Source organism: Pararge aegeria, chromosome 9 (genome assembly GCF_905163445.1).
Source record: "Pararge aegeria chromosome 9, ilParAegt1.1, whole genome shotgun sequence".
In the NCBI taxonomy this organism is placed as follows: Eukaryota; Metazoa; Arthropoda; class Insecta; order Lepidoptera; family Nymphalidae; genus Pararge; species Pararge aegeria.
The window spans coordinates 6,913,958-6,940,657 of NC_053188.1; the positions used below are offsets into that span (position 1 = coordinate 6,913,958).

General features: G+C 34.3%; 1 protein-coding gene across 1 annotated transcript; it reads right to left on the bottom strand.

Annotated features, from left to right (window-relative positions):
- Window positions 1-1,936: 1,936 nt before the first annotated feature.
- LOC120626314 (arylsulfatase B-like) lies at window positions 1,937-25,808 on the bottom strand. The gene is made up of 8 exons (XM_039893786.1): window positions 25,652-25,808; window positions 15,082-15,172; window positions 9,434-9,593; window positions 6,814-7,040; window positions 6,343-6,451; window positions 3,290-3,442; window positions 2,423-3,091; window positions 1,937-2,325 (listed from the first exon to the last, which is right to left on the bottom strand). The coding sequence occupies exons 1-8, from the start codon at window positions 25,675-25,677 to the stop codon at window positions 1,958-1,960; spliced, it is 1,803 nt and encodes a 600-aa protein (XP_039749720.1). The 5' UTR covers window positions 25,678-25,808; the 3' UTR covers window positions 1,937-1,957.
- Window positions 25,809-26,700: the final 892 nt, after the last annotated feature.

A 26,700-nucleotide genomic window follows, 5' to 3' on the forward strand; every position in this document is an offset into this window, starting at 1 on the left:
ACATCCATAAGTAAAATAGATAACATTTATAACATTTATTTGATATTCAGAAGATGCTAGTCCATATCACTGACATTTGACATTATCTTGAAGCTCTTGCTCAATTGCATCGCATCAAATAATGATGATTTCACGTGACATTAAAATATTGCAATAAAAACAAAACACACAACATCAAATAACCACAACAAAACAGTACTGACTATATTTTGACGCAAAAGCCGAAAAAAAGCAAATGTTTACACCGGTTTTTATGATCAAGTTTCGATTCTGCTCATATCTTCTATCACCTTGTTTTCCGATTAGCATAGTCGTTTACTTACGTAAACATATAAGCAAACTAATTTTTAATTCGATTCATTAACCCCTGGTAGTATAGCAATTTTTTCTTAATTACCTTTTATATATTTTAATCGTAAGCAATCTTCTCATTCCTTTTAGCGAAATGTATGTTAAAAATATTGCATTACAAAACAGACACATTTGTTTTTTATTCTGTTTTTAAAACTGTCAATGTTTAATCAGTGATGATAAAGTAAGAAAATTATAACTTCTAAGTTTCCTGGGTGTTCTTTGTTCAAGCAACAACACTTAGCCATTTTGAAATAGGCCAACCTTGTGTCAACTGATTACGTCAAGTTACATCCAGATCTGATGAGCGAATTCCGTGCAATTTTTGGGAAATATCAAAATTCTATAGTTAAAGTCAAAGTCAAAAATATCTTTATTCAAGTAGGCACTTTTGATGCGTACGTATATGATATGTAAAGTGTGTTTGTTGAACACTCTAACATCAAGTGAAATCTATCAGGTTTTTGAGAGTAAGTCAAGAGTCTAACAGTGACACAAATGAAAAGAAATTTTCAACATGCTCACAGTTAAGTTGCAAAATATGTACTACATAAAAATTTTGCATAAATTTCAATAAAATAAAAAAACCTATCCAGAAGTTTGAGAAATAAAATACATTTTATCAACAGAATAATATTTGGTCCGGTTTTAAAAGGTTGACGACCGATTGAGCTATCTTATGGGCAGTATTATTACAGACGTATTACGGTTAGGCGTCACACTAGTGTCAAACATAAAAATTTCTAATTTATTTCATCAGTGACGCTTAATTGAAGTAACCGTGACCATTCTCTCTTATTAATAAGAGACTCGTATTCCACTGTGCTAGTGATGAAGGAGATGTTTTTTTTTTAATAAATAGATGATGAGATCTATCATAGTTAAAAAGAGCCAAGTTAAGAAAATAGAAGTGAAATTGGTTTCTTATATTATCAAATAAAAGTTATACATCTGTAATGTAACATAAATGAAATTGGGTGATTGTAACCAATATAGTAAATAGAAAATAGGTCAACATAAAATTAAAATTACAATTTTTACTTCGACATCGAAGAAGAAGATAATCGAAAATACAAAATGTAAAACAACATTCATCACCATCACATCAAACCATAATACCGGCCCACTACAGAGCACGGGTCACCCACAATGAGAAGGTGTAAAAACCGAAGTCCACCATGCTAGCCCAGTGCGAATTGGTGGACTACAAAACATTACGTGAAGTCAATTAAAATTTTGAAATATTCAAGATTTATTAAAGTGAACCTTATTCAAAAATAATATTTAGGAATATATTTGAAACTAGCAACTAAGCGAAAGCATTTGCCTATAAATGCAGTTATTACTCTTTTCTGGGGCTCATATTTTGATCTTTAAAAAGGAGGCATTGCGCCAATCAGTTCACAAATTATTTCTTAATTATCTTGTTTTTCGAGTAAATTGCAGCTGTCAGTTTGACGCCCTTTCGAATCGTCTTTATTTTAATTATTTTCCTTCCTGATTGCTAAACTTATATTGAGAAAAAAAACAAACATTTACAAAAATAATAACAAAGTTTATTCATAAAACCTTACTGACTAATGAAAAACAATTAATTTACTTGGAACTAGAAAACACTCCTTAATAAACATAAAAAATTGGTAAAACCTGTTGTACGGTCACATCCTATTACTGAGGCAACTGTTCTATCACTTGAAGCACTGCTGTTACTTAACTCTAAAAACGGATTTTGTCCGTTTTGAGTTGTCGTTGTTTGATTATCACCGAGAACTGTGTCATTCAGCCATGGCATCCATCTGTATCCAAAATTCATTGGATTAGCTCGTTCATCTATTACTACGGGACCTCGTCGTACATGCATTGACCATAGGGCCCGTAGTTTGCTTGTTAATATGGCAGTTATTTTAGAACCGCGTCCCCATAGATCGTGTCTTTCTGTAGGATCTTGTTTAACATTATACAAACAACCTCGAGCTGAAAATAAAAATATATGTTAAAGTGTTGTACATCATGGAATACGTTTTGAAAATATGTTTACAGAATCTATACAATTGTATAAATTAATACTTACAAGGTGTCGGTTCGCAAGGAATTAGATCTTGAACTTTATCTGATTGTTGAATTAAGCATGCTTTCCTCATTTTTTGAACTTCATCATAACCCAAATATATTCCATAGGTTTCAAAAACTTTGGCTACCTCAGAAGACCTAATTGCAGAAAAATAGTCAGGTGGGGGAGCTTTATTTATAATGTAATCGGCTCCATAATACCCATTACTTAAACCTGACACATTGCCAACTATAATTTTATAATCGCCCAATCTATATGAAGCGTAAGCATTTGCATTACCATCTTCAAAAGTTATTAAAACGTCTTTTCTTTGGGATTTCCCATCATTTACTATGGAATCCCATTGATTTACTCCATCTATATTTTTTTTTATTTCTCCACCAACGGCTGCTAGGAGCGTTGGCATCCAATCGGTTATATGCATTAGTCCACGCCACACTTTAGGCTTAAATGACGAATGCCAAATGAAAGCTGGGACTCTAACTGCTCCTTCCCATGGCGTTTGCTTCTTCCCTCTGAAAGGCAGATTTACGCCCCAATTATTAAATTGTCCAACCGTCGGGGCTCCGTTGTCAGAGACAAAAGCTATTATAGTATCTTGCAAAATTCCTTTATCTGCGAGTGCTGTTACTACCCTTCCGACGCTACTATCTAAATGTCTTACCATCTCTGAAAATAACAATATTACCTCGTTTTAAATTCTATTATAAAAAGAGCCATTTCATCAATGATCGAATCTCATATCATGAGAAGAACAGAAATAAATAAATACGCTCCATACAAGTAAGCTAAGTTTTATGTCTGTTGTAATGAAACTGATGTAATTAAAGCATAAGTTAAACAACGGCAATAATGTGTTATATTTACCTGCGTAAAGACGTCTGTTAGAGTTGGCAATATGCTGACTCTTGACGGATGAGTAAAGTGGAGGCTGTAGCAGGCCTCCTTCGTTACCGGCATGAGGTGTATTATGAGCCAAATGCAAGAACAGTGGACAGGATTCATTATGATTCTGAATAGCTAAAACAATCGCATACCATTGAATTTAAAAAAGTAGAGTATAAACACAAATTATAGAATGATATGCGTGGAAAATGACAAGAGCCTAAATAACATAATATTTTTTTAATATTACCTATTCTGAATTTAACACTGATTCACAATACAGTGAGAATGTTCGTATTTATGGTGCTTATTTTAAATTATGGATCGCGTTAATGAATAATTTATAAATAATAATGAATATTTTAATAGTAGAACGCATAATAAAATGTAGGTACGATACGTTTATTTGGTTTGTTAAATTTATACGTAACACCTAAACATTTGTTGCGGTCCCGTTTATGTGGCTTACAATTTCAGATCCCTATTAAATAAACATACACAAGAATGGATAAAATAATTTAACAACAAGTATTTCATTATTTAAAGAAAGCCTACTTTATAAACACTATACCACCAGTTCAGAAGGTGGGTTCTACCAGGAAGAAGCAAGCAGCAAGAATCTTAGCAGTTGTATAACCTCAGCTATAACTCATGTTATAGCATTAATTATTATTGAAGCGGATAAATTTTGCATCGTTATTTGTTGGAATATGGGCGACGTTAACTATTGTCATACTTTAATTAATATACTACGACAATAGACACATCGCCATCTAGCCCCAAAGTAAGCGTAGCTTGTGTTATGCAATATTTTTTTATTAATATAATGTATACATAAATACTTATAATATACAGATAAACACCCAGACACTGAAAAACATTCATGTTCATCACACTAAAAATTTCCAGTTGTGGGAATCGAACCCACGGCCTTCGACTCAGAAAGCAGGGTCGCTGCCCACTGCGCCACTAGGCCGTCATTATATCCATCCATCCATTAATTTTACGAATTCGTCGTTTGTACGATGGTGTAGGTATTTACTATTTCAGTCAAAACTTGCGTGAGTAATTAGATAAGTAATTAGTAGTTATGTGCAACTGATTTTTTTACTCCACTACTGCATAGATACGTTAACACAGGTTTATTTCTTTCAATACTTGCGACAGCTATACTTTTTAAACGTGTCATTCTATTCTATAAAGCGAGAGTGTCAAATGTAAATAGAATTAAATTGGATCCGATAACGCAGTGCTATTTGCGTTTGTGTCTGACCGAATATACAATTAACTCCAATTTATATAGCAAATGAAGATAGTACGGCTGTGAATACAAATTTGGACAAGCTATTGATGCTTGTTTAATGGTCGAGTAGTAAGTAACCTTTGCCAAGCGGTGTTTCCAGTATAAAAAGAGAACAACGGAAACATTGGAAAACAAAGCCAAACTATACTCCATGGCATAACCCTAACGTCTAACTTAAAGGGAATGTATTTTTTATAAAGACTTCAATTAAATTCCCAAAGAAGTAAGACAATTGGAGATCATGAAAAAAGGGCATGCAAGTTTTTTCAAATTCAAATTCAAATTCTTTTATTTGCATAAAACATTGTAGGTAAACATGTTTAGTCATAGTATATGACAATCAAATCTTAATTTAAACAAATTCATTTATAAAATAACTAAAGATAACATCAAAAAAAACAAAATCAAAATATGTCAGAATAATAAAAATGTCATTATTAATTCTACTGTATAGAATAATAATATTAAGAATCATGGAATGTCCATTAATAAATAACACATAAATTAAATTATATTTTACCATCCAAGAACTCTCTTATCGAGTAATAGCATTTATCAACCTACCACTCACGTAATTTTGCCTTGAATTTCAAAAATGGCAAACCTTTTATCTCATTTCTAAAATATATAATCTACGCGACTAGCGATTTGCTGAATCGCTTGGCTGTATGTCTTTGCCAGTAATGTGGATACTATCAGCATTATGAGCCTATCGAAGACTTAACAAAATACTTGCTTTTCAATATAACGTTTAGTATTTTAAGTAAAATTCATGCGTCATTCATATAACTGCATGATTTCTATGTTAAAGGAAAATTGGATGCGGAAATTCGAAACTGCGTTATGTGGTTTGTGCTTGTTTGTGTCCAACGGAATATGTAATGAGTTTCTATATAGAGTGCCGTGAAACTAATGTCATATGAAATGATGCTCATGGAAATGAGGAGTAAAGTTTAGATAAGCTCTACATTTTTATTTTTATTGACATGTATGCTCCAACTTTGATTGGAGGACTTCCTAACTAATATTATAATTACTAACTAGATGTTGGCCTGCCTGTTGGTTTTTTATAATCTCGCAGAAATCCTTTATTTTCTCGAGCTATAAAGTATTTTCAGTTAGGAGGCATGTTGACCTTATATAAGTAAAAAGATAGTTCGTTAGTTTTTAATGCCTCGGGAAAGGTACTCGGATGTTTTTGCAAATAGTCATTAATCATCCCTATCAGTGACAGCCTCATTGGTCTAGTTATGGTCATTCTAAACTACGGATCACAAGGTCTCAAATTCGAATCCCAATGGAGGCCAGTCCCAAAAATTTGTATCCTCTATAATATTATCACAATAGAAGTGGGACATCAATATTGATAAATAGTTATACAAAATTAGTAGATGTATCATTGACATTTGAAATGAATTAATGAATTATTAATGGATAATAGGTAGAGAATTAAACAAAACGTCTGATACCGACACCGATACCTACACTTTATATAGTACACACCCTCCAATATTTAACCCCTTTGGGGGTAGAATTTACAAAAACTGGGATACACATATTTCTTTATTTAATTTTAAGAGCCAAAGAACCAAGTTTCATGGATATTACTTGAAAAATTTTGAGTGTCTAACCCCAGCGGTTTAGGCTTCGTGTTGATTATCATACAGCTAGGATAAAGTCCTATATATTTTATATATAAAGTTAAAAATTATGTAAATAAACTCTTACTTACTCGATATAGCCCTGTCTGTTAATGCATCCACAATATATCGTTCTTCGCCTTCTTGTGAAACTTCGTTATCGTAAAAATCTAGTCCGAAAAATTGTCTTCCATTTGGCATCTATAAAATAAACCAAGTCAATATTAGTAAAAATCGATGTTTATTATCAAGGTGCTGAATGCTGCTAAACGAGTTTGAAAGAACTTTAGCTATTGATAATCTGACGGCCGATTGGCGCAGTGGGCAGTTCGATTTTCACAACTAGAAAATGTTTGTGTGATGAACATGAATGTTTTCAGTATCTGGCTGTTTATCTTATATGCTTATAGTATTTATGTATATTATTCATCAGTTATCTAAGTACCCATAATACAAATTACGCTTACTTTGGGGCTAGATGGCGATGTGTGTACTGACGTAGTATATTTATTTATTTTGTTCATTTATAAAATATATTCAGAAATTATGAATATCAAGCTTACCTCTTCTACTTTGTCGTGTGTATAGAAGTCAATAAAACCACCTCGCATTCCATAATGGGAGTCATATCCCCGGGACATGGGAAGGTACTGCCGCCTGGACATCCCAACGTGCCACTTTCCCACTAAATGGGTACAGTAACCTAAGTCTTTCAGATAAGCTGGTAAAAGCCGCTCAGTCAATGGTATACCCCGATCCTCGGAGTTTGATAGAGGAAATCCGTGCATCCCTGAAACAATAAGTTGCGTATTGCTATGTTGACGACTTAATTTTTCGGTCAAAACGGCGCCTAATATTTATTACGTCCTCTCTTTCTTAAACTTAAACTTAAGAGCGCTTGTCAGTTCTTGGTGTGGTCTTTTCCACGCCGCTATCCTTGCTACTTTTTACGTACATATTTAAATTATTGAGCTGACATCTTCTTGTTTCACCAACACGGCTAGCATGGGCAGCAGACAATTATATCCCCGGGGAAAAGACATAAATTCATCTTGAGTTGTAATAATATCCAAATGATATGTAATAATAAACGAGGGAAAACTTCTCCTACTCCATATTCTCTTGCTTTAGCAGGAGGACACGTAAATTGCATCACTTGTCAGGTGATATAATCGGGGTATATAATTTTTGACTCTAGCCCTGCACTGCAGGACAAATAAAAAAAAAACTTAAATTATTTAATTAAATAAGCCGTATTTTCTGTTTAACCCCCGGCGAAAAAACGAAGGTTTTGTGTGTGTCAGTGTGAATGTGTATGCGAGTGTGTGTGTGTGTGTATCTGGCTGTGGCATCATATTTTCCGAACGGATGAACCTATTCAGTTTTTGTTTTTTTTTTTGGTTTGAAAGGTGAATTCGGCACAGTGTTCTTAATTGTTCATTGATCATTGAGAATATTGGAAGTACGGGAATTTAATTTTTGTTTATTTATATAACATTGAAACTTTAGGACCGTCCTCTGCAGTGGCGTGCATACAAGGTACCATTGCACGGAGTACGCACAAAGCGGGCAGATAAAATGAAAAAAATCTCCATAATATAAAGGATAGGCGTTGTTAGAGTTATATAAAGCCTACCATTTATATTTTATAACTCGTACTGAAGATTTTCTACATTTTATATAATCTGTCCGCTAAGAGCGGACATCACTAATTAATTTACAATAAAACAATATAGGCAAACCTTACCGTTGGGAGAGGTCTTTAGTTCAGGTTGCTAACCAGGTTGCTTCTTTAATATTTTTGACAATGTGACAATGTGATGGTGATAACAAATAAAAAAACACCCGGCTAAGTTTGTTGTTCCTCCATCCCTTTACATGAGTGTGCTGGAAAGGCAGCTGCCATAGAGGTGTGGCGACGAATAGTCAAGCGTGCCACAACACTTAAGTGACGACCACGACTGCTCTGACAAGAGCGAACCGACTGAGAAGAAGAAGAAGTTTGTTATGGGCTTCTTCTTAGACCAGGGCGCGTTCAGAACCCTCGTAGCTTTAGTTTTAAGTTGACGAATTTAGTTATCGCCATCAATTCCACTCTACGTAATATTTTACATGTAATGTACGCATCAAAAGTGTCATCTATGTGCCTATTTGAATAAAGAAATATTTGACTTTGACTTTGACTAGACCATCACCGCTTCTATACAACTCCGAAAATAATAAAGTATTTACACTATACCAATTCATACTATAATTGGTAGAAGAAATTCAATAGATCATTTGATTGCGCATTAACGTTGCAACAGCAAAGACATATTGTACGTATTTGATGTTGTAACAAAACCTAAATTAAAGTAAACTGGAAATCGCGAAGCGTGTAGTACAAAATTGAATAATTATTTCTTCATAGCTTTTATAGGTATTCGCTACGGTAAGCTTTATTGCGTTCCTAGTAGCTGTTGCCGACAACTTCATCGGTGTATCTATTTAAATTAAAATAGATCGCTTACTATATTTTTTAGACCACCTTTAAAAAAGAGGCTATCAATCTATGTTATAAATTTGACAATTAAGTATATTATTTGAATTATAAAATCCGCGTTTGGTTTTAAAGCATATTTTTAAATTGTATATCTGTAAATGTGTAGCATATTTTATAATTTGTGTTTTGTTGTAAAAAGATAGTTGTCGTAGTTTTAAAAGTAACTTTTTTCAATTCAGTGTATTCCTAGAATAACTGTTTTGTTTAGGTGTTGTCCTTAATTTTTTATACTTGCGATAACTTCTACATGTCCGATTGTTATTAATTAAAAGTATTTACTGTACAATGTACCCTTTATGATGAAGCTATTTATTTTAATAAGAATGGTGTTTAAAAGATGTTGGTAAAATAGAGTATGTATTTATAGATATTGGTCGTAATGGTTAAATCTATTGTTATTTGTGTTTACTTTTCGTATTTCTTTTCCTTACTTATTTTGTAGATAGCGATAAGGCCGCCTATACCTGTTTGTAATTCTATTAAACTTTTTACAATATTAAAAATTATTTTTTAGTGCACAATTAAGTGTATTAAATAAAATAAATAAAGAATGAATACTAATGTTGACCATTTATGTTCTAGCGGTTTCATAAAATATAAGAACACAAAAGCTGCTACTGCGACAGTGTGTGTGTACTTACCTAACCGCATAGGATATTTTCCAGTAAGAAGCGCCGTACGCGCTGGCGTGCATATCGCCTCGCTGTAATACTGATGTAGAACTGTGCCCCGCGTGGCCAAAGCATCTAGATTTGGCGTTAAAATCTGATCCGACCCGTGATAAGACACGTCGTTCCAACCCTGAAACAATTTTTGAAGTGAAAAGTCCTTTAGTCGCGTTGATTAGTTTGTGGTTGAACAAGAATCATGGAACTCGCGTCATCGTCGCCGAACGCTTTCCATGAGCTATATATGTATAACCATCACATCAACCCACTACCGGCCCACTACAAGGGTCTCCTCTCACAACGAGAAGGGCTTAGGCCGTAGTACAACACATTGGCCCAGTGCAGATTGGCTTCACACGCCTTTGAGAACAGTATGGAGAACTCTCAGGCGTGCAGGTTTCCTCACGTTGCTTTCCTTCACCGATAAAGCAAGTGATATTTTAATTTGATTAAAACGCACAGAACTTAGCAAAGGTAAAGCCTGGTATTCAAACTCCTTACCACTATACTGTCACCGCTTCAATATAATCTATCGGTATTGATGTGACGTGAACCAAAACCGTGATACTCGCTGTTGGCTATATATTGTATACTGTATATATATATATATATATATATATATATATATGTGTACATTTTGCCAAAAGCGTGAAACCCGCGTCAATCATCACCGCACACACTCCCGTGAGCTATATGTATACCGTGTATATATGTATACTTCTTGAGTGAACAAAAAGCTTGATACTCGGATCATCGTTGCCGCACGCTACCCATGAGCTATATATATATATATATATATGTGTACATTAAGGAAGTAAATTGATTTAGTTTTCAATTTTACCGGCAGTCAGTGCCTGCCTTTTATCGTAATAATTAACGGACGGATGGTAAATGAAAAAACGTCGCTTAAGAAGGGCATACGAGGAACACGTCCTGCAATGCAATGTGCACATTCACATTTATAGTATTAGGTTATAAGTAGTGTTAGGATAGTAAAAATATTTTCTAAAAACAGCCTTCTCAGATCTGGTCAAACAAAACCTAAGGATATAAAAAACAACGGAAGTTACGATCTCACCTGACTCCAAAATGTTTTAAAACCTCACCAATGACTTTATTAACCGCTTTTATATAACAAGCACAAATTACTATAAAATACGTTTTGAAAATGGTTTGAACTTAGAACACGACTTCTATGTTCTGGTCAAGCAATACACTCAGAGCTGCCTTCACGGTTGAGACTAAACGAGATTAAGCAAACGTTAAAAATGAGTCTATCATTTTTAACATTTGAACGAGTAGCTTGATTTCTAAGGCGAACGCTTATGTCAGCCTTACCTTAATTTTGAATTCATTATCCTGGATTGGACAGGACACTGTTAATTCTCTGATCAGTACATATTATGCAACAATTACTAGGCTGCTTGTCCTAAGCAATACAATGCCATCAGGCCCGAGGGTATGTCATGTAATATTGTACAATACAATGGGGGACTTATGTTACTATTCGAGTATGCAGCTTCCATCTCAACCGGCATCATTTGCGTAACAAATGACGGATATAGTATTATTCTCCCAAGCCGTCTGAAGCATTCTCAGGAAGCAGGCTTTACCCTTTGAAATAGAACTGTGATTCACGATATTCCACTGCTGCGAATATATTGCATTGAATATCCAAATTAAATTATTGCTAGCACATATTATGCTAACGTTGACTTTTTATTTAATTTACCTAATTAAGATTTACTTACACTTTAGTGTGTAAATTTATTTATTGTTTTATTGTAATTGCGATTTCCCGTCTCTCATGTAGGTATATTCCTTTCGTTAAGGTTACCTGGAAGAGATCACTTTTAGTAATAAGGTCGCCTTGTGCCTTAAATTTATTTACGTAAATTTTTAATTTATTTTGACGCAATAAAGATGTTTAAATAAATAAAGATTTAAACAAACAACATATTAAAATATTATTAGATCTATGGAGTTGTTTCAGCTAAATTATTAGTAATTAAGGAAGAAATCGCTATGTAGCCATAAGGCAACCAAATTGTACCCTCTTGGTATATGTTTTTATCTCTTCTGGTACAAATTAAAATAAAAAGGTCTGTTTACAAATTAAAATAAAAAGTTCCTGCAACGTAAATTTAATCGTCTAGCGTGTGTTAGATGTTGTACATGTATTAATTTTATGGGATAAAAAAAAAATTATACTACTTAGGTTTGTTTTAACCTCAACTTAGAAATTAAACGACAAGAATATAGTTATACTTGGATTTAATTCTCTCTGCAATAATATTTACTAGGTTCTATTCAAGTCTTAGATCCAAATCTAAAACTCCCACTTCTAAATTACTATACTAATATAGGTCAGTGAAAACCCTCAAAAATCAATCACTTTTGTAATGCGTTTGACTAATGTCATCAGACGAAAAACAATTTGACGTTTTCATGTCTATGACAGCTGACAGATACTTTGTAACAACCAAAGAAGACACAACCAAAAATCTAACCTCGGCAAAACAATGACAGTGTTGGCCTCGCAAGTTACTGATTCAACTTAAATTTTCTATTTCAGGATTGGGGTATCATTTGGATATAAAATCACTGCCGCCATAAGCCATAAGCATAATCATAAGAAAAGAATCAAGATTTATACATTTAAAGAAAAGGAACAGTCACTTAAGTACCAATTTGTCGAGAGAATGAAATAGTACATATTCTAGCCATGAAATACCCCGAACATTAATATCTATGAAATAATCACAAATTGAAAAACAGTCAAATAGTAATATATATTGGCATAAAGCCTATCGCTTTATTTGGTTTAGTAGTAGGTTTGGTAAAATGAAAATTAGGACAAAAAAGGGCGCACGTCACGTTTTGGTGCTTACCATTCGTTATTTGAGAAAGACATAAGATGTGACTTAGAGATAAGGGGAAAAAAATCAGTTAATAGAAGAAAATTGAGAAAGTGCTAAAGATTCGTCACGGTTAATCACATTTTGTTACATGAGAGAGATGACGGGATGAAGATGAGAAAGAAAGCTATATTGTGAATTACACCATGCATTCGGTATGATTGTGAAAAAAAAACGATTTGTACCGATTAGTGCATTGACTACACACCAACATATTATTAATGTCGCGCATGCTGACATAATTTAAAAGTTTCACTTAAATTTTTTTTTGAAATACGCTAAACAAAGAGCGTAATGTAAAATCTCGAAAATAGCGTAATATTATGAAAGCTAGTACTTAATAACAATGCGTTTAATGGAGCTTGGTGTGCAATTCGCAACACTTGCGTAAAATGCCCGAGTGAAGGTCTCCGAGTTTACTTGGATAAAATTTGCTTTGTCCGTCTGGACACCGTCATGATTTTTTTCTCCGGGCTGACAGTAGCTGAATAGGTTTTGAAGAATCTTCACAGACTCATGAAATACGTTTACGAAAGTTGTCATCGCCATCATCTCACTACCGTGTAAACATTTCTCATGTAATGTACGCATCAAAAGTGCCATACCTTGGACCTACTTGAATAAAACCTTTCTTGCCGGCTCTTCTCGGTGGAATCGCCTTTCCGAACCGATGGTACGGTCACTACAAACATACATACTTGACGTTTCAAAAGTGCTTTTAAAGTAGGCCTAATTAAAATAAAAGAATTTAGATTTTTTTTTATGGATATTTTTGACTTTGGGAGTGTTTCAGTAAGGAAGGTAAAGGACTTTGACAGTTACTGGTCTGGGCTATTTTATACCACTTGAAAAAAGCAGCATGTTCGCAAGGCAAACTGCTTTTATTATTTATCCATTAATTGAAAATCACCTAATTTTTAGGTATTGGCAAAAACCACTTTTAAAAGACTACAAAGTTGAGTTCTTCAAATGTTTTATGCAAATAAATGCATTGAATTGAATTAAAAATTAAATTCAATATCGTACAAAACCACCTACGGCTATTTCTCAAACCATGGCGTCTTTGATTAGCGCAATCCTTAAATATTTTAGTATCATCATATCAACCGATAGACGTCCACTGCTTGAAATAGGTCTTTTGTAAGGAGTTCCAAATTCCACGGTTTTGTGCCGCTTGAATCCAGCGGCTACCTGCGACGCGCCTAATGTCGTCCGTCCACCTCGTCGGGGGTCGACCAACGCTGCGTTTGTCAGTGCGGGGCTACAATTCGAGCACCTTTATTTTATTTTTATTTTATTTATTTATATATATGTATCAAAACAAGGTTTACTATGACCCACAAATATTTGAATATATTTAGGTAAAAGTCATAATTTGGCCCTGGTGTGGGTGAGTATCTGACTCCTAACTAGTTACAACTGTATTTAGGATATCACATATTCTACCGGGAGTGGCGTGTACAGAATTCATATTTTTAATACTGTAATGTAATGTAACGTACTTATAAAGTGCACTGTTAAAACACATCACTTATTTCTTAGAACTAAATATCAAAACATGATTAAATAATAGGTCTATAAACTTAATAAACACAAAACTTAACAAACTAGTATTAAAACAAGAAACTTTACTGCATATTATTACTACTTGACATATTTTAATAAAAACTCACTCATACAATACGTGAATACCGAACAACCTTGGGACCCCAACATCCATCCCTCCTCCGAACTATGTGCCTATAAAATACTTACTTACTAGATATTGCATCTTTCCACACAACAGCTCCAGTTATTGTGTTTTTTTGTGTTTTTTTCAATAAACTAAAATTTAGCCATTGATTGCAATCATAACTGGTGGTAACAGATAATGCAGTGATTGGGATATTGCACCTCAAATCGGCCTCCACACGGCATCGTATGGGAACACTAAACCGTTTGGTTAAACACTAAATTCCCTGGTTGTGTAATTGCAATAAAATATTGTGAATTTTTGCTGTTGAATTGAATATTTCCTATACCATTGATTATATTTTAATAATAAAATACCTAATTGTATCAGCCAACGAACAAAAAAAAAATACTTATATAAATTATAAAAGTTATTTCCTTACAGTGCAGCGTGAGGTTAATTCAGGGCAAACCACTACTTTTTTTATTTTAAAACAGTTTGTTTTATTGTTAAAGAAATAATAATATTATGTTCGTAGCTTAAACCAGAAGTTAGCATATTCTGCTTTTATAGACATGCTCATATTTTTGTAATATAAAGAGATTTTGTATTACACATTTTGTACACTAGTTTTTATTGTTTTAATGAGTTGGAACAAGTGGCTATCCAAGAAATTGTAAATCCTTGAAAGAAATTTAAATGTGAAAGTTTATTTATTTGTTTGTCCTTCTTTCACGCAGCAACCGAGAAACAAATTGATGTTATTGTCTGAAAACAAACAGTTTAGGGGCCGGGTAGTAACATAAACTTCTTTTTCGATATGCCAAAATGGCAACGGATTTTGATGTATCTATGCCAAAAAGAGCTTAATTTCTTTTTTGCTTTTCCTTCCATATTTCCTCATTTTCTATTCTTAATGAACTTTATAATAAGTATACATTTTAGCACTAATTGCAAAATCACAGTCAGTAATTTAAGTTTTATTTATTTGTATAGATATAGAAGTATATAATCAAAATATAAATACGTACCATATCGTCCACCATAATAAAGACTATATTAGGTCTTTTATAGGACGTCACACTTCCATACAGTAAACTAAGTAGGATCCACCATCTCCACCTGAAAAGGAAAAATTTGATACAGTAACATATATACCTCTTCCACATTGGTCTCGTGATTATGTTAAGCTGTGAATCTCAATGTACTAGATTTGAATCCCGGCTATACAAGCTAGTAATTGTAGTAAGGTATTGAGTTTTACAGTTAAAAATTCTAAGTACCAGTCTTAGAAATTTGGTGGTGTTCCCCCCATGCTTCGGAGAGCATTTTAAGCCGTCGTTCCCGTTTATTATTACTAAAATTTGTAATAATAATCCTTAAAGCCCGCTAACCCGAACTGAGAGGTGCTATATTTTGCCGGTGCCCCAAAGAGCAGGTTTGTGCCCAGCTTGAGAACTGTTTATTGATGATGATGACGATGATAAATAAGTATTTTTAGTAGTTCGAGTCTTTCAAAGTGTGTTGCTCAGCAAAGTCAAAAGTTTTTTATGTAAGTAGAATAAACATCCTAGAAGTGGTGAGCGCATTTAGTACGAGCTCGACTTCGGGGGAGGGGGCACGCACCTATAACTTTTCTAAGTTATGTGTGCATGCCTGAGAGTTCTACATAATGTTCTCAAAGGTGGAAGGAGAATGGAATGTGAGGAGAATGTAGTGAGCTGGTAATGGGTTGATGTGATGATGATGACGATTATAAATTTTTCGAACGCTGTTGATGGAGGTTGAACGGAACCCCCTTGAGCTTAGGGGCCCCAAAGCACTGCCGCTATACCGTAGCATAGCCGCTTTGTTAGGAAAGCTAACTTCAGGCTAGTAAGACATGATCTGTATCATGGTGATGGTAGCGAGTGGTAGGGGGGGTCAAATATTGAAGAATAATGGTGACAATGTGACGATCGCTATTATACCTCGGATTGGAACGCCAATTGGATGTAAAAAAATTATAAGTAAATTCTAAAAAACATGTACGATGACCGTAGTGGTAAACATAAGTTTTCTAGCGAATTAGGAAATTATTAAATTGTCCATCGCTGGGAATCGAACTGGACCTCAATTTTACTCCGTCGACGATTAAAATAGGTACTTAAATCATTTTATTTCTGTTGTTAGAATAAACAAAGTAGGTTACGACATCGTGAGAATCACTGCTTTCTGTCATAAGATTTTATTATTTTCGTGTTCTGTTTCAAACGCTACTTATCTCGAGTTAATTAATTTTGTCGGCTCACTCGTATTTTATTGCTATGTAGTTTATTACTTGTTATTATGACAGAGTAAACACGCGCTTAAACACGACACGAAATTAAACTTTGTAAAAGCCATCAGTTTTTATTTTTTATGACGATGCATTGGTACTGGTATGTATGGTGCGCTGGTAGTTATAGACTGCCGATTGGCGCAGTGGGCGGCAACCCTGCTTACTGAGTTTTAGGCCGTGGAATCGATTCCCACAATTGGAATATGTTTGTCTGATGAACATACATGTTTTTCAGTGTTTAGGTGTTTATCTGTGTATTATAAGTATTTATGTATATTATTCATAAAAATATTCATCAGGCAGCTCAGTACCCAATACACAACCTACGCTTACTTTGGGGCTGGATGGCGATGTGTGTGTTCGTATAGTCACAGTTGTAGTATTAAAAAAAGAAAAAGAAAAATTGGTATAATGTGCTCTAAAGCAATGGACACCAGCAATTTTCAATGCCCTGGTTATTATTTTTCACCACTTCCCTGGCGTAGTGAATGCTGAGGTCATATGAGTGAAAGATCCCGGGTTTGATTCCCGGCAGAGATAATTTGGGAATTTTATTGATTTCTTTATTTTCTCTACTATAGTAGAAATAATTAGAAAATTAAGGGGCTAAAGTAAAGGTTTCGGCTGTGGGTTTTTACCTATCTATCAAAAAAAAATGTCCTGCCAAGCGATATAGCGATAAGGTATTTCGGGGACTAATATTCTTTTTATTTCACCACAAGTTAACGCTTCACTGTAGTCTCACCTCCTAGTTATTGATGATACGGTCTAAGATGAAAACGGGCTAACCTTTAAGGAGTATGGTAGTAATACTAAACCCATACCCCAACGGCTTTTTACGCGACATCGTACCGGACGCTAGATCACTTAGCGGCCAGTCTTTGTCGGTAGGGGGTAACTAGCCACGGCCGAGCACCCAACTTAGACCAGAGCAAACTCAAAAATTGAAACTCTCAAATTGGCCCTGGCGGGTATTGAACCAGGGACCTCCCATTTAAAACCACAGCGCTCACAACTGCGCCAGAGAGGTCGAGAAACATCCATAATCATTAACCAACATCACTTATTCAATAGTTTTGTAATTAATTTAATTTAATAAACAATAAATTTATTTACAATGATACATATTTTTTTCTTTAAAATATAAATATAACCTAAAATAAACTATTTAAAACTAAATAAAATCTAAAACGTCCTTGAAACCACCGCAGCGAGGCACAGTTCCTAAGATGCTGGCACCATTGCCCCTTTGGATGGCCAAACTAATTCGTTGGCCAAGGTAACTGCCCACTCTAGGATATTTTTGTATGAAAGTAGAGTTTTCGTTTACGAAAACTATCTCAACAGCTCACTGAGGCTAGTGTCCGTGACCTAACCATACGTTCTCATTGATGACACTGAGTTGCCTAATACCTAAGTTACAAACACCCAAAAAAGTGTCATCTAAACTTGTCCTTTTTCTTGCCAAAAATAACCTCGACTGTCTTGATCATGTTTTTACTTCGATTAAGTAGAGACCGTCAGTGTAAGAGTTATCTAACAATTAACTATGGTTTTTTGGTAGAATTAACTATGGTTCAAGTGTCCTTGAAAAATACAGCAGGTACACAATCATTATTTATTGATTGTAGGTACTTCTAAAAATCCTTGTTGTGAGGGCTACCTTAATTTTAGATTTGTTTGTACTTAGGTACATTGCTTGTAGAAATACCATTTGTCACGTTATCTGTGTTTGACTCAACCGCTGAACCGATCATGATGGAATTATGCTAACTTGATAAGTTATATTATAAGATATTTCTATTAGTGTTGCCCAAATGCAAGAACAAGACGAGACTTAGCCAGTCTTGGTCTTGGTCTTGCGCCAATACACCTGGTCTTGGTCTTGGTCTTGGTCTTGCGCTCCCAGTCTTGGTCTTGGTCTTGGTCTTGCAGCAAGAGTCTTGCAAGTCTTGCAATTACCTATTAGTCTATTACTATTTATTAAAGTTTACTTTAAATCTTAGAAAAACGTATTAGAATTGGAACATTGTGAGCTTGAATTAACATAGCCATAGTAAAGATCAAGCAGATTAATAAATAACTGAAGATTTGATAAGAAATTCGAAAAATCAACTGACCTATATGTCGTTTTCCATGGAAGTAACTGTTTCTTAATAAACATTTATGATTTATAAGCTTACATTTGCTAAAACATGTAAAAAAACAAATTAATTACAATAACTTGACTGTATTTTAAAGAACAATACTTATCTGTCTAGAAAGAGATTGAACCCTCAACTTATAAGAAATTTAATAAAAGAGTTTTACGATTTATCATTTATTTGAATAAAAAATAAAATACAACACAAATCAACAGCTTTATCATTAGGTTATGATACTTTATATCAATTCTTTTGACCAAGAATTAATACAAAGTAACCATCTGGCTGACTCATCACTTAACCTATTTCTATGTTTTCTAATTACTAATGATGCTTTAGAAAATAACCTCTCAGCAGGTACTGAAGTTGCAGGTATTGAGAGAAAATCACGGGCCATTTTCGATAAAATCGGATACTCTGTCTCATGCGTCCTCCACCAATCTAAAATCACCAATCTGAAACTTATTTATTCTTTGGAACACCTGTAGGTACTCTTAAAATTCGAAATTATTTTGCATGAATAGTGTCAAATGTTATGATTTCGGCGCGGCGGCAACGATTGTTTTAGATTTCAAAAGAAGCCGCCGGCGCGTGTATCATAACCATGTACTTCCGAAAAGCGGCAAATTTCTTTGAGAAGTAAGTACAAAACCTTTGATGCCGCATTATCAAAGTGCCGATGGTTAAAACATAACTATGCATGCACTCAGTTTGATTTTAATAGATATTTTTTTATTCGCTATGTTTATGGTATTAGTCGTAATGCGCATAGGTCCAGTTTTTCATATTCTTTGATATAGTTTTTTGCGTCTCATAGAATTCCTAAGCGTACCTACCTACCTATACACCGAACTGTTACACCTAACTACTCCGTGAAATAGCGCTAAGTCCTAGCTGCAAGACGCAAGAGTCTTGCAGGCTATGTCTTGTTCTTGCTCAAGTCTTGCACGGTCAGTCTTGGTCTTGGTCTTGCTAAAAATACGCGGTCTTGTTCTTGGTCTTGGTCTTGCAAAAACGCAAGAACAAGACCAAGACTGCAAGACCAAGACTGAATTTGGGCAACACTAATTTCTATTGACTACTTAGCAAATGATACTGACCAATAGCATACTTAAACTGCAGTTATAAATAATGAATGTGCATGATAACACACATAAAACAAATAACATTGTTCAGCAGTTTTATAGTATGACTAGCGGTCCCTCGCGACTTCGTCCGCGTTTAAGGCAACCTTAAACGATATCATAGGATATAGCATAAGGATGTTAATATTTTTTTTTTTAAAAAGCTACACTTTCACATTAGGTTTAAGTATTCTGTAATGATAGTGTTAGAATAAGAATATAAATAAAAATAAATAAATTTTAGAAAGAAAACGGCAGACAGTAAGACTGCCGGCTCTATACTAATATGTTGAATCCAAAATTAGCTTAATTTATTAACAGCTTGCATCCTAAACACAAAATAATTTCCAATGCGGAAAAAAAAAGTTTCCGCGGGATTTGTAAAAACAGTTAATAAGTCTGTAACATCATATCAGTTTTGTTTCCTTAGCTATTTTGAAATATTGATTATTTTTAAATGGGCTTTATAAAATCCGAAACAGCTGGTGGAGGTACTTATTCCTATCAAAAATTGAAAACCAAAAACTGACTTAGTACGCACCAGGAAAATTTTTCTTCCGCTTTTGTCCGGTGTGTCCACGTTTTTATGCTAAGCTGCCTGCTTCAAAACCTTTATTTTCCATCATAATAATATTGAATTACTTATATTTTCTTAAATACCCAGATAATACCTCCGTCGGTCATAGCTATTAACCTTGCAAATCTATTAACTGGGTCATAGTAACTAAGTACAAACTATGATAATGAAAATCGCATTGCGGTTCTTTAATTATTATTATTGTCACTGTCTAACACGAAGAGGTCAATTTTACAATAAGTTATTATCAGTAAGGAATTGTGTAAGAAACAAATTTAATACTACTATTTATGGACACTTGGATACGAACGGTTAAAAGTAAATTAAGTTATTTTAACTAGTTATTAACTTAGGTACGCTTAATCTCGCGGATGTTATGTTAAGAAGATATAATGATTCAACAAACATTTCCACCAAAAAATAATCATGTTTAGTATTAAAAAGACCTGTCACCAAGCGAGCTAGTACGATGCTTTGGAGAAGCCGATCAGTGGTGTGGATTTAATTCGCCACACCCTGACATGTTAGCCCGCTTCGACTGTATAATAATTTACAAGGTGAGGTGTGCAAACAAGGGCTAACTTGAACTGAAATACATTATAATTTTAAAGTACTTTCGTATGCACATGTGGAAAACATTCCCTTATAATCGTCCTTAGTTAATATAACAGCAAGATAAAATAAATAAAAATGAAATTCGGAAAATCCTTGAGCAATATTGTGAACTGGTTTTCTTGAGCATTCTTGTTGCTGTACCATACCTAATTGGTACTTGAATAAATATTAATTTGAAAGACACAAGAACTAATAAGCTCAATTTCACATTTGCAATATATTATAACGTAGTAGATTTATTGTGATAAAAATATTCTATGAATTAAGTATCCCTAAAAATAAAGTATTGATTAATCAAAATCAGAACAGCCATTCTAGCATAAAATGGTACTTTTAAAGAATTCCGCTTTAGGGGTATCTCAACTTGCATGTTCCCATAATAACCTAGGTCACTTTCCAGTCTATAAACATAGTAAGAACTATAAGTAAACATAAAATATACTATTTTTGTGCCCCTTATCTCGTCAATCCGTTGGTCTATTGCTGCTTAACCGAAGGACAATACCAGAAATACCTTTCGAATTTATGATATTATGAAAGAAATAAGGATTAATAATGTATGGAAAGTATGCACCAATATAAGCGAAATATATATAATACAAGGTAATACAAGCCGTTTTTGTTTCTTTTCATTTCAGCTATTGCTGTATTGGAATGGGTATTAGGCATTTTTGTCCACGTGGAAAGGACAAATTTTTCGTCTTCTCCCACAATTTTATTCAGTACCTATCTGAACATGAGCGCAAGGGATATGGATATGGAATAATATCAAAATAATTATGTTCAACTATTCTGTTATGTTTTGATGTGCAAGCCGTTCTTGTTTCTATTTAAATTTCATTTCGCTTAGATTTGTGCATACTTTTACATAAATTATTAATCCTTATTTCTTTCATAATATTATAAATGCGAAATGTAAATGTTTCTGGTATTGTCCTTCTGTTTGGTGTACATTTAAATTCATTTCGTTATCATTTCAATTATAAGCGTAATATCAAACGCTGGTAAACTTCTTCTTTTCCCTGTTGCCGTGCTTTGGATGGTGGACATTATTTTATCCCTCGTCAGTGGATATAATCAGGGGATAAAATTTGGTTTCCTAACTATGCTAGTCATACTGATATATGCATTTTCTTGGGCTCAGTAAAAATGCAACACCTATAAATTTTACTTAGCTCATCTGCACTGCATTACGAGAATTTCAACGCTCGCTTGCTCGTAGAGCTAGAACGAAATTTGAAAACTGAGGAAGAACAGCGCTCGGAATTCCGAAGGTAAAAATTTCGTTGGATTTCACACAAGCCTTATACTATTACAATTTTATAAGGCTTGTGCGTTTTAAATCTCGCAGAAAATGTTGTTAAATAAGTTATAATATTAGTATAATATTAGTTAATATAGTTCGCGGAATGAGAGGGTTGGAGGGTGGGTAATTAGGCTCATTAGTATCGTAACGTGTTCAGTGAGTTTTGTTGTTATTAGTATAAATACGAGGTTTCATTGTTATTAGACAATTAATCTTTGAGTAATCAGGAGTGTACAAAGTTTTTAAAGAGCAGTAAAGAAATTGAAACTGAGTACCTAAAACCTAGAGAAATATTATGATTTTCTATCCTGTCTATGTAGAAGAATCTGTTTCATACAACTTTTGGTCTACGGCCGGAGTACCACGCATTTTCACGCATAACTTATTTGATTAAGAACCTATTTTAATTTAACATTTTTGCATTGGCTTTAGTAGGTATAGCTTTAAAGAGGTCTGATTTAAATTACATTTTATAAATAAATAAATAAAATAAATAAATAGTTAGTAAAAAAATATACTACGACACATACACACATCGCCATCTAGCCCCAAAGTAAGCATAGCTTGTATTGTGGGTACTAAGATTACTGATGATTATTTTTATGAATTCTTATTATATACAGATAAACACCCAGACACAAAAACTAACATCACTACAACACTTTCCAGTTGTGGGAATAAAACTCACGGCCTATGACTCAGAAAGCAGGGTCGCTGCCCACTGCGCCAGCCGGCCGTCAATGAAACATTATATATACTAGCGAACTCCTCAAACGGCTGAACCGATGTAATTTTCTCTTCTAACCAATATTTTTGCTTAATTTTTTTTATGTACACGTCAGATCGACATAGTTATCAATGTTAAATTATACAAAAACTAGTTAAGTGTACAGTTTTAAAATAGTAAGCACAGAAATGACTAATCACTTTTCGAACAATAGATACGATAGAAAAGTAAATAAGTACATAATTAACTTTAGTTCAGTATAAACTTCTAATGTAGTAAGTTGACATTCTAATACTTCTCGTACGTAAAAAGATTAAGGGAAATCCGTTTTTCCTTATTTGAATAGGACCCGGGACCTTCTATTTATATTATAAGGCCAGAAACGCCTCTACATATTAAAGATCTTATTCATTTAGATTCTATTCATTCAAAATTCTGAATGCCGACTCAATGTCCAAAACCTTTCATACTATTCATTGATTAAAAAAAAAAACTAAACCAACATAACCGATATCAGCCGATATCGCAGTAACTACCTGAAAAAGTAAAAAAACATTTTGTATAAATGTCACATTATGAGTGGAGATCCCAGTTTCGGTCCCCAGAGGAGACGGACAATTTGTGAATTAATAATTTTGAATTTTCCCTGGTCCGTTCTGGTAAGAAACTTCAGCCGTGGCTAGTTATCACCTTAACGACAAATACGTGCAGAGATTTAGCGTTCCGGTACGATGCCGTGTAGAATCCTATTAAGGTATGGGCTTAATATCCTAGGTGTTTAACAGGTTAGCCCGCTACCACATTAGACTGCTTTATTGCTTACCATGAGGAGGGGTGGCAGTAAAGGGCTTATTTGTAGTGGAATAGAAAGATACGACACAACGGAGTCGAAAGTGGCGGCATAAAGGGAGCATGCCAGCATAGGCGAGCGTCATGTCATTTATGCCGTGACGGCATATGAGTCGATTTTACTGCCAAGGCTCGGCTATAGATGTTTCACATAAAAAAGTGATGTAGCAACTAGATCAAATAAAAGTATCACAGAAACTTGTAAAATAACAATAGACGGAATTTTGTGACGTAAACTTTAACACTTCTGCATACAAATTACAATTTCACTAGCAATTTTAACATCACTAAATGTTTTAAGAGTCACGAGAGACCGACAGTATAAAATCCGGGGTCCAGGCTCTTTCAAATCTGCATTTATTTTTATCACTAATTTCTCTTCTAAGAAATTTCCAGTTCTTGCTTGGAATAAGGAAATCCCAGTCCTCTGAGAATACGTTATACCGTAGGTCCACGATTAATAAACGTTGTATAGCCCGCTGGGTGGTTACGACTGATCAGAATGAAGATGTCACCAAACCTCTTCTACCTGCGGGTATCGGCGGTGACTAAGGGAATATAATCTACTGCGACCATCTATTGCGACCACCAATCCGACTGCCCAGCTTTGGTCTAGCTGGACTATTATAAGCTGTTGATGATGGTGATAGAGCCAGCCATTCCTCATTGGAACAGTGTGGTAGGCCCTATACTCTAAAACCCTCCTTCTTATGAGAGAACGGTAGCTTGTACCCAGCAATGGGTTGTTAATAGACTGAGGATGATGTAGATGACCGGTTTTTGACCTTGTTTACGTGTAGCGTTCTAGCGTCACGCTATTTACAAACAAAAAGCTAAATCCCCAAACAAGCTATCTCACACAACAATATGTTTTTCAAATCCGTTGCTAGTTCCTCAGATTAGCGCGTTCAACCATATAAACTAACAAAATCTTCAGCTCTAAATCAGTATAGATATCGATAGGTATGTTGTATATACGTTTTAACGTTATAAAAGTGTATCCTGTATTCGTTAAATGCAGGGTCACGTAGAGAAATTAGTACAGACTTTCAATAAACGATAAGCGGCCAAGGATATAACTGCCTCGTTAATCTAGTAGTTGGCAAGTTCGATTTAGAACCACATTTACGATAAGATATATAATCTATGTGTCTCATAAGACGGCTCAGAGTCACTCAGCGAGCGATGGAAAGAGCTACGTTAGAAGTATCTCATACGTAATCAAATCAGAAATGAGGAGATTCGTAGAAGAAGTAGAGTTACCGACATAGCTCAACGAGTCGCGAAGCTGAAGTGGCAACGGGCGACGCACATAGCTCGGAGAATTGACAGACTTTGTGGTCCGAAGTCGAACCCCAACCAGTTGGACAGACGACATCAATCGAGTCGCGGGGTGCCGCTAGAAACAAGCGGACCAGAATCATCCAGCTTGGAACGCCCTACATAAGACCTATTTTCAGCAGTGGACTTCAATCGGTTGAAGTGATGATGATGATGATTATACAAGAAGCACAACGAACGGCAAGGTCCTGATTTAGATTACCGATTAATCAAAAATTGCTGAGTGTGAATTATTCTGATCATAAATTCTCAGTAACAACCCGGATTAGAATTATCAGTGTTGCCCGCCGGTGACTTTGGAGAGCACATTTATAACTATTTATTAAAACCGAATACCAAAAGATACTTTAATCTAGACTACTGTAGATATATTTCGTCGTTTTTAATAATTTTGGACACTTTTTTATTTATTTATAAAAGGAATTTATTTATTATTTAAATTTAATAATAAACTAACTAACTCGAAAACGGAAAGAGAAAAAAAAAACGAGGTAGAAACGTTTGAGTATAGTATGTATTATACTCAAACGTTTAGGTTAGATTGAACTACTTTTACTTAGTTTATTTTCTTTTAATCTAATTTATACAGTAAGCTTACCAATTGCACACCGGTCCTCTTGCCATCTTTGTCAAAGCAATAATGTCTCTCGGAAAATAAAGGTGAACATTTAAACCATATCAACGATAATATTACGTCTTCATGTACAAACAAAACAGTTTCACTAATACGAGTACGCGAACAGTTTCTTTACAGATGTATTACAATACACCAATCCACGCAAACCTACAGCAGATACAGTACTGAAGCAGCGAAGGCTACCTTATTACCACCAGTAAAGGACTGTTGCAAAATTATTCACACTATTGTTAACGGGTTCGATAAAACCAATTGCCTCTCGATATTATAACGGCACGGCAACGGCATAAATTGGCACACGTATTTCTGATTTACAACTTAATTGACAATATCTAGTAGTCAATTTAAGATGGAAATTCCTTTTATTTTATTAATATTTTATATTTTCTTCTTTGGTCTGGTGTGTGGTTCGTGTGTAAGATGAGGCGTTGATTTCGATTCCCGGGTAAAGCGATAATTGGTAATATTTGGTTATACTAATTCTGACCTTCTCTGGTCCTTGGAGATATATCACGTCTATTATCGTGATTTCAATTTTTTTTCATTTTCCTTTTATTATCTCCTTATCTCGGTTGCTTTACTTAGTTCTTCATTACTTGTTTTGAACCGTTTTACGACCTAACAATTCTGAACAACTTAAATTTTATAAGTTGCCGTAAAAAAAAGTTCACTTTCAAAAGCACTAAATTCAAAGTTGGAAGCTATACAGGTGGAAGTGGATATTAGTATCCACGGTATGTTTTTTTTCTCAATATATAATACACTATTATATATATAAATATATATATTATATAAAGTTTGTCTGGGAGTAATCGCTTTAGCGATAAGACCGCCTTTGCACACCTAAACTATTTTTTTTTTTATTATTATTTTTGTAAATGTTTTTCTTTGTATTTTGTTTTGTGTGTGCAATAAAGAATTTATTATTATTATTATTATACTTATTGAGAAAAATAATTTCAAGACTTGATCGTCATCATCACTATCAGCCCAATACCGGCCCACTGATC

What these genes read in the sequence shown, in the direction of transcription:
- LOC120626314 (XM_039893786.1), bottom strand. Translation starts at nt 25,677, where the DNA reads ATGGCAAGAGGACCGGTGTGCAATTG. An exon ending in TAACAGACGTCTTTACGCAG is followed by an intron (nt 3,092 to 3,289) that starts GTAAATATAACA and finishes TGTTATTTTCAG; the next exon opens with AGATGGTAAGACATTTAGAT. An exon ending in TCCTTGCGAACCGACACCTT is followed by an intron (nt 2,326 to 2,422) that starts GTAAGTATTAAT and finishes TTTTATTTTCAG; the next exon opens with CTCGAGGTTGTTTGTATAAT.